Source organism: Myodes glareolus, chromosome 10, assembly GCF_982192425.1.
Source record: "Myodes glareolus chromosome 10, mMyoGla1.1, whole genome shotgun sequence".
Taxonomy (NCBI): Eukaryota; Metazoa; Chordata; class Mammalia; order Rodentia; family Cricetidae; genus Myodes; species Myodes glareolus.
The window spans coordinates 3,444,101-3,458,092 of record NC_142035.1 but is presented as its reverse complement, the minus strand read 5'-3'; the positions used below and the strand labels follow the sequence as shown (position 1 = coordinate 3,458,092).

The 13,992-nt window shown below is 49.7% G+C and overlaps 1 protein-coding gene across 1 annotated transcript in view; it reads left to right on the top strand.

Annotated features, from left to right (window-relative positions):
* Positions 1 to 13,779, top strand: part of Cdh26 (cadherin 26) — a 52,264-nt gene extending 38,485 nt beyond the window's left edge. The window contains exons 14-17 of the mRNA XM_087911400.1: positions 431 to 508; positions 4,413 to 4,466; positions 7,848 to 7,922; positions 13,200 to 13,779. Coding sequence (XP_087767526.1) covers positions 431 to 508; positions 4,413 to 4,466; positions 7,848 to 7,922; positions 13,200 to 13,397 — 405 coding nt within the window. The 3' untranslated portion in view covers positions 13,398 to 13,779. The remainder of the gene's footprint in view (positions 1 to 430; positions 509 to 4,412; positions 4,467 to 7,847; positions 7,923 to 13,199) is intronic.
* Positions 13,780 to 13,992: the final 213 nt, after the last annotated feature.

Sequence of the window (13,992 nt, the reverse complement as noted above, 5' to 3'; positions counted from 1 at the left end):
GGCCACATTCTTCTGCTGAGATGATCCCTGGGTCATGTGGATGCCTGCCTGTTTGTAGGGAGGCTGGTGGGCCCCACTGGGTACCCATCAACACTGAAGTTCCTTGGGGTGATTTTTGCTGAGTGAGGATAGGATGAGACCTGAGGGGCCATTGCTGGTGCCTTAGGAGAGGATGATTTTGAGATCCGGGGTCTCATGGTATAATGTGACATAAAACCTGCACAGTAGGAAGTTCACCCTCTTACCCAGCCACTGAGAATGAATGGCAAGCAGTAAGACATCCACTCCCCAGATGCATCATCTGAAGGTATGGAAGACAAGGCTCTTTCCTGACAGCACTGCAGTCCTGTGTTTTAGATTGCGGGGTTCTTTGCTGACTTTTATAACTGCCCTCTGACCACGGTCATATTTCCTCCTCTGGTTTTTACAGATGCAGCCAACTGGGGGTGATCAGATGCCTGCTCTATCCTTCAGTGCAGCTGCGGCCCATGCCAAGCCAGATGTGAAGGTATCACCTCTCTGTAGATGCTATCTGCTGTTGGTTCTGCAGGAGAAACATCCTGGCTGCTTCTCTGCCCACATGTCACGAGGTTTCTGGACAAGGAACTGGAGGGGGAAGGTTTTACTCACCGTTCAGTTCAGTGCAGTTTAGAGCTGCTTACAAGCCCGCCTTAGCTTTCTTTATCTAAGCAGCAGGTGCCTCCAATTCTGAAAGTCTCAAATGACTCTGGGCTGCAGAATTTAAGGGAGGCCCAGGGTCTCTGCTTACCCTGTTCATTCAGCCCTCCTAGTCAGGGCGGTCTGACTTGTTACCATAACTACAACCGTGGTATGTGGGAAGACATTGCTTTCTCTTTCATTCTTTAGTCTGGAAGTTTCTGAGGTCAGAGCATTGTCTAGGTGTGCCTAAACCTGTGGTGTGCACTGTGCATGTGTAGTCCCACTGAGTTCACACTAGAACTACAGCAGGGAGAGGGGAATTGTGTATTAGTTGTTATTCTGTGATAAGATGCCATGGGCAAAGCCAACACACAGAGGGAAGAGTTTGCGTTGGCTTAGGTCCCAGGAGGAGAGTCCGTCATGGCAGGGAGGAATGGCAGTGGTGAGAGCCGAGAGATCACATCTTGATCATACACAGGAAGCAGAGGGGGATCAGAACATGGGGTGAGGATATAAACTCTCAAAGCCCACCCCCAGTGACACACTTCCTCCTGCAAAGCTCCTCCCTGAAGGTGCCAGAACCTCCCCACACAGCAGCAGTAGCTGAAATCTATGGAGAACATTTTCATTTAAACCACCAAAGTGCTGGTCCCTACTTTACAGGAGAGAAAACTGAGGCCCTGTGGTAGCAAATTTTTGTGTCCCTGAGTTCCTTCCCAGGGTCCTGCACACACTAAGCATATTCTTCATAACATTGGTTAGATCAGCCTCTGTTCCCACTCTTTCGGAGCTAAGGAACCACTTGGGACTGTTTGCTAGAGCAGTTCTTTGACTTCTGTGGCAAAGGAGATAATATCAAGTCAATGTCAAGAGCCACACAAATTTCCTTTATGGTGTGTGTGTGTGTGTGTGTGTGTGTGTGTGTGTGTATGTGCCTGTGTGCTTGAGGGTGCACATGTGTACACTATGGTTGGAGGTCAGAGGTCAACCTCAGGTGTCCCTTCCTTAGGATCCATCTCTTATATTTGTTTGTTTGTTTATTGAGTCAGGGTCTCTCTCTGGGGCCGGAGCCTCATTTAGGCTAAACTGGCCAGATGGCAAGCCTAAGGGATCCTCTGCTTTCCACCTACCCCGCCCCCAGGGCTGGGAGCCAGACAGACACCACAATTTCCAGCTTTTTAATTAATGCCAGTGCTCGGGATTGAACTCAGGCCCTCACGCTTGTGCATTCAACTGAGGTATTTCTTCAGCCCACCAGCTTGATCTTCTTTGAAAATTTGCTTTCTTATTGATTGGAAAGTCTAAATTAAAATACAGAGTTTGTCTTAGTTAGATTTTTATTCCTGTGACGAGACACCATGGCCATGGCAATTTATAAGGAAAACATTTAAGGACCTGACTTACAGGTTCAGAGATTTAGTCCATGGTCATGGCAGCAAGTGGGCAGTGTTGGAGAAGCAGCTGAGAGTTCTGCAACACCCACAGGCAGCAGGAAGAGAGACGCTGGGCCTGGCTTGAGCACCTGGAACCTCAAAGCTCACCCCCAGTAACACACTTCCTCCAACAAGGCCAACCTCCTAATAGTGTCACTCCCTATGAATCTATGGGGGCTGTTTTCATTCAAACCACCACAGAGATCTTATGCAAATATCACCTGCTATCTATTAGATCTCTTAAATCCATTTGTCACCGTCCTACCTAGACCAACCCCATGTGCTCACTCATTTTAGGGACCTGTGTCAACCACAGACGCTCTGGACTCCTTGCCTCACCCAGCTAGGCTTCTCAGGGCTGTTGTGATTTTGCCCTTCTCCCCCCACTCCTCTTCCTGCCCTGCTGTCCTTGCCTCTGAGGACCTGAGCAAGGAGAGGAGTTGGTTGCCTTCCGGCTGGGAAGAAATGATCATCTTGGAGAAAACCAGAATTTCTCCCAGGACTTTGGTGAGATCCTGCCATGGACAGACAAAGTGTCTTGTGCTCTAGGGAATTTGTTGAGTTACAGATGGCTGCTCTTGGCTGCAGTCACCTCCCCAGTGACAGGCAGATGGTTCCTTTGAGAGAGAGAGAGAGAGAGAGAGAGAGAGAGAGAGAGAGAGAGAGAGAGAGATCCCTTTGAGAAGATTCATAGTGAGTTTATAGCAAACACACACAATGAAAATCCATAGGTGGCCTTTCTTCTGAAAGCCGTGCATCCCAACATTTTTATAGAATTAAAAAATTAAAATTATCATTGCTTGTGTTGGTGGCTGTTGTTTGAGGGGGTGGAGGTATTTCAGCTGGCAAATTGTACAAGCTGAGCACCTGAGATCAAGCTCCAGGATCCACACAAAACAAACAAACATGGTGGTGGTCACTTGTCACCCCATATACTGGGAAGGCATTTACCCATGATAAATCTCTCTCTCTCTCTCTCTCTCTCTCTCTCTCTCTCTCTCTCTCTCACACACACACACACACACACACACACACACACACACGTTGTTTGATAGTCCTTATCAAAGATGACACATTTCAGACTTTCCATTTTCTAGTGTCCATCTGAGGGCACCAGAGCTCAGTCTCTAAGTTAAAAGCGTGTGAGTGAGCCTGCACTGCCAGCAAGCAGGACCCCCGTTCCCACTCTACAGTGTCTGTATTTACCCTGCATGCCAACTCTAGATTTACAGCCCTGCTTGGCAAAGTGATTTTTATAGAATATGTTTAAAGCCAAAAGAAGCTATAAGGTGAGGGTACCTGTGACTCTCCCAGGTCCTCCAGAGGACAATTCACATGACCACCACACATGCCAGAGCCAATTAGCTAATTGTGCTCTCTCAACATGAGTCTGGGGTACCCATCTCATTTGGACCTCACTGGTTACTATTTTAATAAAAATTTACTTTCTTGGCATATGAGGAAGTAGTATTTAAGGCATGAAGAGCCAAGACCTCTCTGAAGGAGGAAGCCTTCTAAGAAGGAACTCACGATGTGTGCAGGATCTTCCTGCTGCCTAGGCTGCACCTGAGCATTGTTGTTCTCTGTACAGAATCCACCAGTGAGGGTCTGGGCATTGAAGTCCTGCTCCCCTAGTCCTGTAAGGCTGGTATTGTAGACATGGAGCCTGTTCAGTGGCCCAGCGCAGGGCCTGTGCGGGAGTCACACTTGGAGACTTGTGAAGGGTAGCCTTCTGCTGCTACCACCTACTCAGTCCTCAGTTTTTAACCAAAGGGACCCCGCTATTTCTTTGTTCACCCAGACCCTTCATGCTGCATGGCCAGTCCTGTATTCTAGGGATTGAATAGGTGTCCATTCACCTGTTGAGGTAATGGCCATGACCCAGGATGCCTCACTAGGTGTCTGAGAATGCAAGGTCAGGTCTGACAGCCTCGTGTGCCATTGCTACACAGCATGTAAACCTTTGTGAGGGCTCTCTGTGGTGAGTGTCCCGTGTATGAGATCTCTGCAGTGAGTGTCCCCATGTGTGGACTATCAGCTGTGAGTGTCCCCATGTGTGTGATCTCTGCAGTGAGTGTCCCGTGTGGGATCTCTGTGGTGAGTCTCCCCTGTGGAATCTGCGGTGAGTGTCCCCGTATGTGGACTGTCAGCTGTGAGTGTCCCCGTGTAGACTCTGCAGTGAATATCTGCATTGCAGTCCATAGGATTCTCCCCTTCAGCAGTGAAGTGAGGAGTCATCTCAATGACTCCTAGTCTTGCATTTAGCACTGTCTCTGGTTTATGTGAAATCAACAAAAGTTCATTCTTCTTAAATTTAAGGGTGATGGCATGCTCTTTGAGCCAAGAGGCATGAGAAACCGATCTTCCACCCCGGTAAGTATAGCCGTGCATGGTGCCATGAACATTACCTTGTACTAAACTACTAAAATATAGCTGGCTTGGGAGAGAAGAGTGGGTTCAAGATATAGTCAACACCCAACATACCTAGAATAGAATATGGAATATGGACTAGAAGTGGTTGACACAGGATGAGGGTGATGGCTCAATCTTAAGGTGCCCAGGCAAGCATGAAGGTCTGAGTGCGTGTGGGGAGGGTGGAGACAGGCACATCCTGAGGCTCACCAGCCTGTTGTCCTAGCCAAACTGATGAGTTTGAGGTTTACTGAGGGGCTGTGTATCAAAAAATAAACACTGGGGCCAGGGAGATGGCTCAGCAGAGAAAAGTGATTGCTGCCCAAAGCTAACGACTCCAGTTACATCCCAGGAATCAGTGGTAAATGGTAGGAGAGAATCAGCTCCTGCACGCTGTCCTCTGACCTCCACACACACTCTGGCCTAGACAGAACAATATGCACACATAGACCTGTGCGCACACGCGCATGCACACACACACACACACATGCGCACGCGCGCACACACACACACACACACACACACACACACAAATAGGAAATTTTGAAGATTGAAAAAAAAGACAGAATGGCCCCAAACAATTGACATTAACTTCAAGCTTCCACACATGCGTGCACACACATGCATGTAGTAGAGACATGTATGTACCAGAGACATGCCTTCATTCACATACACAAAGCAAGTAGTTAAACCGCAGGTTTCTAAGGATGTGAAGGCCCACAGGCATCGGTCCCTGCAAATTCATTTTGGCTGCTGGGTTGCTGCATGCTTGCTCCAGCAGAAGTGTATCTGCGCTTATCTTTGCACTGACAGGTGTTTTGAGACCTCGAGCTGCTGGAGATGGGGTGGATGGGAAAGACCACCCAATTTATTCCTGCTCTGAGCCCCTGTGGTAGCAGATTCCTTCTTTCCCACTGAAATCCACCAAGCATCCATTCTTAATAAGACAGATAAGTGGATGCTTTAAAGCCTTTCCGTGATGGGGTATCGACATAACTCACACTTATTGACCAGAGGCATGGATTCAAATAATGATTCTCTTGAAACCAGGTACCACAGAAACGTAGGCGCTGGGGTGAAGTTGCAGAAGTATACTTCCTAATACCTAATTCTTCTCTCATGGGAAATTGCCTTTTGAGCATCAAGAAATGTTTGATATGTTCATGGAATCATCCCAACTATCATCAGTATTTGAACAGCTTTGGTCGTCCTCTGAAAATTCTCTTTGATTCATTAGACATGGAAAAAAATCCTAATTCAAGTTTCATGAAAGCCAGTTGGTGTGGCATCCCAGATGGGGTTCAAGATGGTGAGGACCACCTTCTGTTACAATGCAAAAGTAACCTTAGAGAACACCGCTGAAATGACCTGCAAACACCTAAGATGAAAATAAATTTCTTTTTGCTGAAATACTGTTGAATGGTCACAAGCCTAGAGACATGGCCCATGGCCAGCGGCTAAGAGCAGAGAGGTGCGGAGTAAGGAGAGGGCACTGTCCTGGCTGCAGAGGGCTCTCCTGTAGCCCAGTGTTAGGATGCTAAGTGACTCAAGGCAAAACCAGCATGAGTCTTCTTTGGGAAGAAGCCACACTGACTTCTGACCAGATTAGAAAAGACATATGATAACCTGTGCTTCTATGTTACACAAAACCTGCATTCCTCCTCTTCTTTGAGTGTGTGTGTGTGTGTGTGTGTGTGTGTGTGTGTGTGTGTATGTGCATGTGCACACGTGCTTTGGTATGCACATGCCTGTGGACATCAGTCGATGTCCAGAATCAACCTCCATCACTTTTCTGTCTCACTCTTTTAAGGCTGGGTCTTAAAAGACCCAGAGCTCAGTGGCCTAGCTAGTCTCACTAGTCCCCTTGCTCTGGGGATGCCCTGTCTCTGCCCTTTGAGGCTGGAAGTATGGGAAGAGTGCTGTGCCCACACAGAATTCACACAAATTCTGGAAATTTGAACTCTCATTGCTTCCTCGCTTGGCAAGAGCTTTAACCTCTGAGCCCTCCCCCCAGCCCCACAGCTTGAGTCTGAAGGAGTCTCCTCAGAGAAGCACATGAAGGTAAACTGAGGACACTAAGCAGTGGTGCCATTCCAATCAAGTGCTCCCAGCCCTGGAAACAGGCAGACAGTGTGCCCAGGACTGTGTGTGGGGGTGCAGCCCATGCTTTGCCTCTGTTGTTGGATGTGTTTAGTTCTATCAGCATTGGTGCGGTGAACATGCTACTAGCCGCTGTGTATGCTCATCTGTAAGTGTCTATGTATTGAGACAGGCATGTCCAGGTTTTGTGTATATATTTGTGTGTGTATACACATGTCTATATGTGTCATCAAGGAGATGTAAAATTGGTCTAGACATTACATTCTACTTTATGTATATATTCATACATTCATCTTTATGTATGTCATTTGGGATTGGGTGTCTCAAAACTTAAGATGGTCATAGGTCAACTTAGCCATAACATGTCACAAGTCCTTTATAGGCACGGGCCAGCATTCCACTTCCAGTTTACAGCCCCTGGCAGCTTGCCCTTGCCCTGTGACATCCTCCATATCTTGGCCTCTGCCCTTGTCCTTCCCCTCCTCAGTGCTGCTTGCCGGGGTCCCCTGCCTCACCCCCATGAGGACCCGTCAACCTCCCTCCTGCCTTGGGGCCTTGTACAGCCCTTCCACCCAGAAATGCCTGCCCCGTGGTGCTTCCATTCCCCCCTCACATTTCTCCTTGCCCTAAGAGGTCTCCCTGGCTCCCACTAGGTGAAGGGTCCTCTTCTCCCTTCTGTCATCCATAACTCTTCATGTTTCTGCCACTCTCAGGTACTAACCTAGCACATGCATGATATGAATGGAGTGTAAGTGTGTTTGACAGCCAGGCCCCGGGCACATGGCTGCGCATCATGCAGCTTCTGGCACGTGGTCAACCTGCGCCCTCCCACTGGACGCTTCCTTTGTGGCAACCCTTAGAGCTCAGCTGGGTGCATCAACACAGGGAACGCCCGTGTTCCCACCTCAGAGAGTGACCTGGGCTGGTCATGAACATGGCTAAAGGGTAAATTATAAACAGGGATTGGGGCAGCACACAAAGGTCCCCAAGGAATGGGGCTTGTGGAAGAGACCTTAATGCTGCTAACAGGTGGATACCAGTCGCTTTTCCTACTAATGTGTTTCTACCCAGCATTGCTGTGTGCAGGAACTCCCTGCTCCCAGCACACAGGGAAGTGTGAGCCCCTTGTCTTTGGCCTGACTCTCCCTCGGTGTTGAATCTGTGCTGAGGGCAGGGCATACTGGTGCAGGGAGCTGTGTGGCCAGTGCTCCTCAGGCTAGAGGCTTCTGGTTCATTTTGCAGGTCTATCTGGATCCTTTGGTGCCCAGATGCCCCCTGCCACTGATGGAAGGAAGGGTGATAGAGACCTGGAATCAGGTAGGTTCTTTTTGTACTTGCACTGGCTGTAATCTCCCCCTTTCCTACCTTGCTCCAAGTCCAACTGGAGATGTTCTCTCCTAAACCACCGTAAGAGTCAACAAAGACTGCCATAATGGTGTCAGTACCTGGTGGCTTAAACCACGGAAGTTTATTGCAAACTTCATCGGAACCTCTCATCTGAGGTGCTGGGATTCTGTCTTGTGAACCCTCATGGTGCTACGGACCTGGGATGTTAAACAGAGCCTCTGGACTTCATTTATGAGATCTTGTCTTGTGAACCCTCATGATACCCCTGGCATCTCCATCTATGGTGCCAGAGTGGACAAGGGACAGGGCTGCAGGGCATCGTGAGCCTGGACGGTGTTTAGATGTAGCGCCTCTGCTAGGGTCTCCCAGTGTTGGGGCTTCTGCACTTCACCAGGTAAGTCTGTAGCTGCCATAGACTTTTTGCCTGTGAGATCTGCCATGTGGACAATGCCTGGCGGCTGCTGGAATACACCACAAGCGGATCCACCAGGCTCCTGAGTTGGGAGACTTTGTGTCCAGATCTGGGCTGCAAGACCCTGTCTTGGGCCCTGATCTCTGGGAGGAATATCCTTGGGGAGCCATTCTCTCCACCGCCCCTCTCCTTTCATCTCCCCTCTTCCTTCCCCCTCTCTCCCTCACTCCCTCTGTTTCTGTTTCTGTCTCTGTCTCCTTCCCTCCCCCTCCTTCCTTCCTCTCTCCACCCCCTTCCTCCTCCCTCTCTCTCTCTGCAGACTAGAACTTCTATGATGGAACCCTATACCCTCAAAGAGTGCCACATTTCCATCTCTGGTAAAATACCTGATAGAAAAAAAAAACTCTGAGGGGAGAAAGGGCTTATATTTTCTCTGTTTCAGAGGCTTCAGCCCATGTTGACTGTCTCCCTTACTGTGAGCCTGTGGTTTGAACATCTCAGCAGTGGGGACACATTGGTGCAACAAAGGTGCCCAACTCAAGGCTGCCATGAAGTGGTGCAGAATAGCAGGGAGAGGTCAGGGCAAGAGAGAGGCTGCAATGACACAGCCCCAGGGACCCACTTCCTCCAACCCTGCCTTCCATCATTCCGTCACTTACCTTTGGTGAGGGCGGAGTTTTCAGGATCCAAGCACATCTCAGTAGCCCCACTCCTGCACGTCACTTCAGTAGACTTTGAGTCCAAGAGGAATAATCAATGAAAGATGGATTTGTCACCAAAGCTCCAGGAGAAAGATGGGCCTGAAAAACAAGGCCCAGGGAAGCTACTCCACATGGCAGTGCTGTGAAGCCAGAGCTGGGCTGACCACTGAGTCATCCACCCACATGGCAGAGCTGTGAAGACAGAGCTGGGGCAAGACCACTGAGTCATTCACCCATGTGGCAGAGCTGTGAAGACAGAGCTGGGCTGACCACTGAGTCATCCACCCACGTGGCAGAGCTGTGAAGACAGAGCTGGGCTGACCACTGAATCATCCACCCACGTGGCAGAGCTGTGAAGACAGAGCTGGGGCAAGACCACTGAGTCATCCACCCACGTGGCAGACCTGTGAAGGCAGAGCAGAGGCTAGACCACTGAATCATCCACCCACATGGCAGAGCTGTGAAGACAGAGCTGGGTCTAGACCACTGAGTCATCCACCCACGTGGCAGACCTGTGAAGACAGAGCAGGGACTAGACCACTGAATCATCCACCCACATGGTAGAGCTGTGAAGACAGAGCTGGGTCTAGACCACTGAGTCATCCACCCACGTTGCAGACCTGTGAAGGCAGAGCAGGGGCTAGACCACTGAATCATCCACCCACATGGCAGAGCTGTGAAGACAGAGCTGGGGCTAGACCACTGAGTCATCCACCCACGTGGCAGAACTGTGAAGGCAGAGCAGTGGCTAGACCACTGAGTCATCCATGTTGTAGAGCTGAGACTTGGCACAGCCCACCAACTTCCTCACCTTTTTGAGCTATGAAGGCAGAGCTATGTCTGGGCCATAGACCACTGTCTCCTCCTGGTGACAGAGAAACAAGGAATCGATCTGGGGATAGACTATAGGCCACAGAGTCCAGGCTAGCCCACCTGGCTATTGAGTGATATCAGCAAAGCCTGAACTTCCTAACCGTGAAGAATGCTGGCCAGTTCCACCCCATGGCCAGAGACTGTGCACTGATGAGGCCATGCACTACCACACACATCTCCTGGTGACCATGGCATCGGTGCCCATTTTCACGTGTGCACACACCTAGCTGGGGTCACATAGGCAGCTCAGATAGGGCACAGGTCCCATGTATCGAGGCAGGAGAAGGTTGAGTTCCAGTTGAGAAGCTCCCTCCTCTTTGTGCCAATGAGACAAGCAGCTTAGTGCAGTACAACTTAAGCCCCGAGTTCCATGGTGTAAGAAGAAAAGAAAGAAAGAAAAAAAAAAAATCAAACACCCAGATGAGAAGAGCGGTTCTTTCCCTCCCGAGCCTTCAGACTTAGTTGGTGGTTTGTGATGAATTATTGATCTTAGGGGACTCTGGAATTGCTGAATCAGGGTGCAGAACCCTGCTGCTTGGCTGCCAGCCTTGGGGGTTTGAAGTTGAATTCTTGAGGCGCAGCCCCTGCTCCTGGTTCTGTTTTGCTCTGTGCACACCAGGTTTGTCATGAATTATCTATTTAGCTTTGCCCAAAGGACGTGACTGGACTCCTAACATCTGGGCCAGGTTTGGGCATTCGCCTCTCGGCTATGAGAGCTTCCTTTCCTCACCACTACCCAGGCACGGAGTGGATGGCAGCAGGGTGGAGGCCACAGCCCTCAGGTAACACAACTGGTGTGTGAGATCCACTCCTGTTTGTGGGCACCGCAGTCCATGCATAGCGGAGGCTGGGTTTCCGCTCTCCTGTGAGACAGGGAGGTAGAGAGCATCTGGCTGACAGCAGAGTGCACCAAACGATGATGCTGTTAGGGGAACATGAGCATGGGTCCTCAAGGCCCCACGGCTTCGCCTGTCCAGGCTCTGAGTCTCCGTGCTCTGGCTGCTTTTGTCCTCCACACAAGCTGTCAGGAGTCCCTTTTAAGATAATGACAGGTTAAGAAATCCCTCCAGATCCTTTCCCTCTATAACCGACTGGAGTGGCTCATTTCAGATAGCACCATCCTAGAATCCAGTAAATAGACTGAAGCTCTTCTTACACCCCTTCATCCCTTCATCTCTTTGCTATCTAGCCATCCCTCTCTCTTTGATTTCCTTCCATCTGTCCATCCGTCCGTCTCTCCGTCTGTCCATCCATCCCTCCATCTGCCCATCCTTCCATGCATGTCTAATACATAATACATGTATACACACATCTCTCCAGTCATACCACCGTTTGTCTGTCCCTCCATCTTTACCTCTCTCCCTCCCTTCATCTCTCTATCACCCTTCTCTCTACTGTCCATCCGTCCATAGCTCTAGCTGTCTGTCCACCTGCCCACCTACCCAGTAAACACTTAACAAGCGACTCGAGAAAAAGTCAGACAATGCTGCCGGAGGGACATCTGGGCCCTGAACACTGAGCCAGAGCTTCCAGACAGGAGATCGGCAGCCGAGACCCTCACTCATGGAGAAGAGCAGCAGAGGCCTGGAGGAGAGGGAGCCAGTGACAACATGAAGATTGTGCTTCTTGCTCATATCACAGTTGAGCTGCAAGAAAGGAAATTTCTGACGTGTTATGCCTTGTGCAAGCCTGTGGGAGGCCTGCCACTTCCTGAATGGAGATGGGGGATTGGGTGGGGAGGGGGTAGATGGGAGTATAAAAAACATTTTTAAGAAAAGGAAATTTCTGAATGGGATAAAGGGCCCGGCATCTCTGGTCCATGTGTGACCCTACCAATAGGAGGAACCCAAGACATGTGGCCAGAAGAGAGGTTATGGGAGTCTCTGTGGCCAGGTGACTGTTCTTGATGCCTGTCATCCATGGGTTATGCTCAGTCACTGTGTCTGTCTGGGAAAGCAAATGAGGTCCCTCAGGTGCCTAATATTATTTTCTCTGGCAAATATAGTGAGAAAGGGGTCCTAGGCAGTGTCCAAGGCATTGGAGAAGAGGAGACAGAGCCATTGTGTGGAAGAGTGGCAGATGGGGACGCAGTGAACAATGCAAGAATTCCATACACTGTTGCAATGTTGGGGGTGTCATGGTGTGAGCCAAACTACAGCTTCATGTGCTCAGGGCTCCACACAGCCTTCCCAGGAATGTCTTACCCATTCACTATGACTCATTGTACGTTTTAGCTAATTTTTCGTTGTATTGTGAGCTAATCAACAGTATTCATGAAATTATGGAGTTCACTAAAGTGTCTGCATGCGGAGGAAAATGTGTCCCAGCATCTTCTAGGACCATCTGATATGGTCTGTCTGTTGACCAACTTCCTGTGAAGACCCAGCCAGAAAATACTTCAGGACTTGTGGGTCGAGCCCAACATCTCCACTCTGCCACTGTATTGACTTGGGAGCTTGGTTGTGTTGCACCAAAGTCTTCATTTTCAACAGTGTTTGGGCTGGGTTTGTCCCCAGAATTGCCATGTGCCAGCTCCTGTGACATGATGTTGAGGAACTCCAGTGGAGAAGGTTGTTGGAAGGCAAGAGGAGGCACTCTTGGGGATGTTTAGTGTGACATCTGTGTGTTTGGCCCTGTGGAGCTGCCCAGGGAAGGTGAGGTAGAGATTTGGGCCCTGACTGTGATGACAGGGAGTTGTCCCAAACTGAGAGCTAATCACCTGTTACCTTTGTTAGGGAGTGAGTGATACCGGGGCTTGTGCATGCCTTGGGAAGTCAGAACATGGTGGGAGTGGACAGGATAATATTTAAGGGAACACTGAGTGGAGATCACCCTTCCATGGAGACAGTGAAGGGTGGGCGGAAGGGAAGGACATTTGTGAGTTAGGAAGGGTCCCCCAACATGAAACATGGTATGCGTGATAAAAGAGAGACCCAAGTGAAGATCCAGGAGAGTTGTGAGTAGGACGTGTCCTGGATATGGGAGGTTGGGGACAGTGCCAAGGATGAGTGCCCATGGAGCAGGAATGGGTGAGATGTCTCAGGGGTGAGGCTATCAGTACCTAGGATGGTCACCATCGTAGCTGGAATAGTCATGAAGAAGGCAGTAGCTCCCACTTCAGCTTGGCCCCCACAGCTGAATCTGTGAGGCTGAGGACTTTCTCCCACCAGCAGCCAGAGGATTTCCTCAAATCTATCTAGAGGATACTGGTGCTGTCTGGGAGCCCAGGACAGTGACTGTCTCCTTCTCTGCCTTCCATAGAAACTCCACGCTATTGATGTTCTGAATGGTGACACTGGCTACCCACCCCATGTCTACAGAGAGGAGGGAGAGTGTGAAGGAGCTGAGACCCTCAGCTCTCTGACCTTCTTGGAGCAGGACCTCCCTCCTGAGCTGCTGGACTACTTGAGTTTAAAATCTACTCCATCTGAAGCCATGTCACATCAACACATGGCTTAGGAAGAGTTCCTTCCTAAAAGCATGTGGTGGGCATGACTTGGGAGGATGGTTACTCCTCATGGACTGCTCCTTTTGTTCTTTATTCTTAATGGCTTCCTAGTTCACAGTGTCTAGTGTTGCCAACTTGACCATCACTTGGAAGCCATCTGGGGGATATACCTCTGGCATGCCAGTGGGGGATGATCTTGTTTTCACTGAGATTGGAAGAGGCATCCACTGTGGGTGGCAGCATTCCTTGGCTGGGATGTGGAGGAAGCTGAGTGTCAGCATGCATCACTCTGTGCTTTCTTACTGTGAATAGTCTTGTGACTGTCGCCTTGACTTCCTGCCATGATGGACTGTACCCTTGCACGGTGAGCCAGAATAAACCCTTCTCCTTTAAGTCAGTTTTGTCAGAGTGTTTCATGACAGTGAGAGGGGAGGACCTAAGACATGGTCCTAGCCTGCGGCTCAGCCATGAATCCAAACTCAATGTCTGGAAACAAAGTTGAACGGTGGGCTACATGCTTTATAAATTTAATTCGTCCCGTTTTCTTGAAAGCCATAAAGCAAATCATGTGTTCTTTGCTTCTGTTGGTGACCCACCTCTGATGGA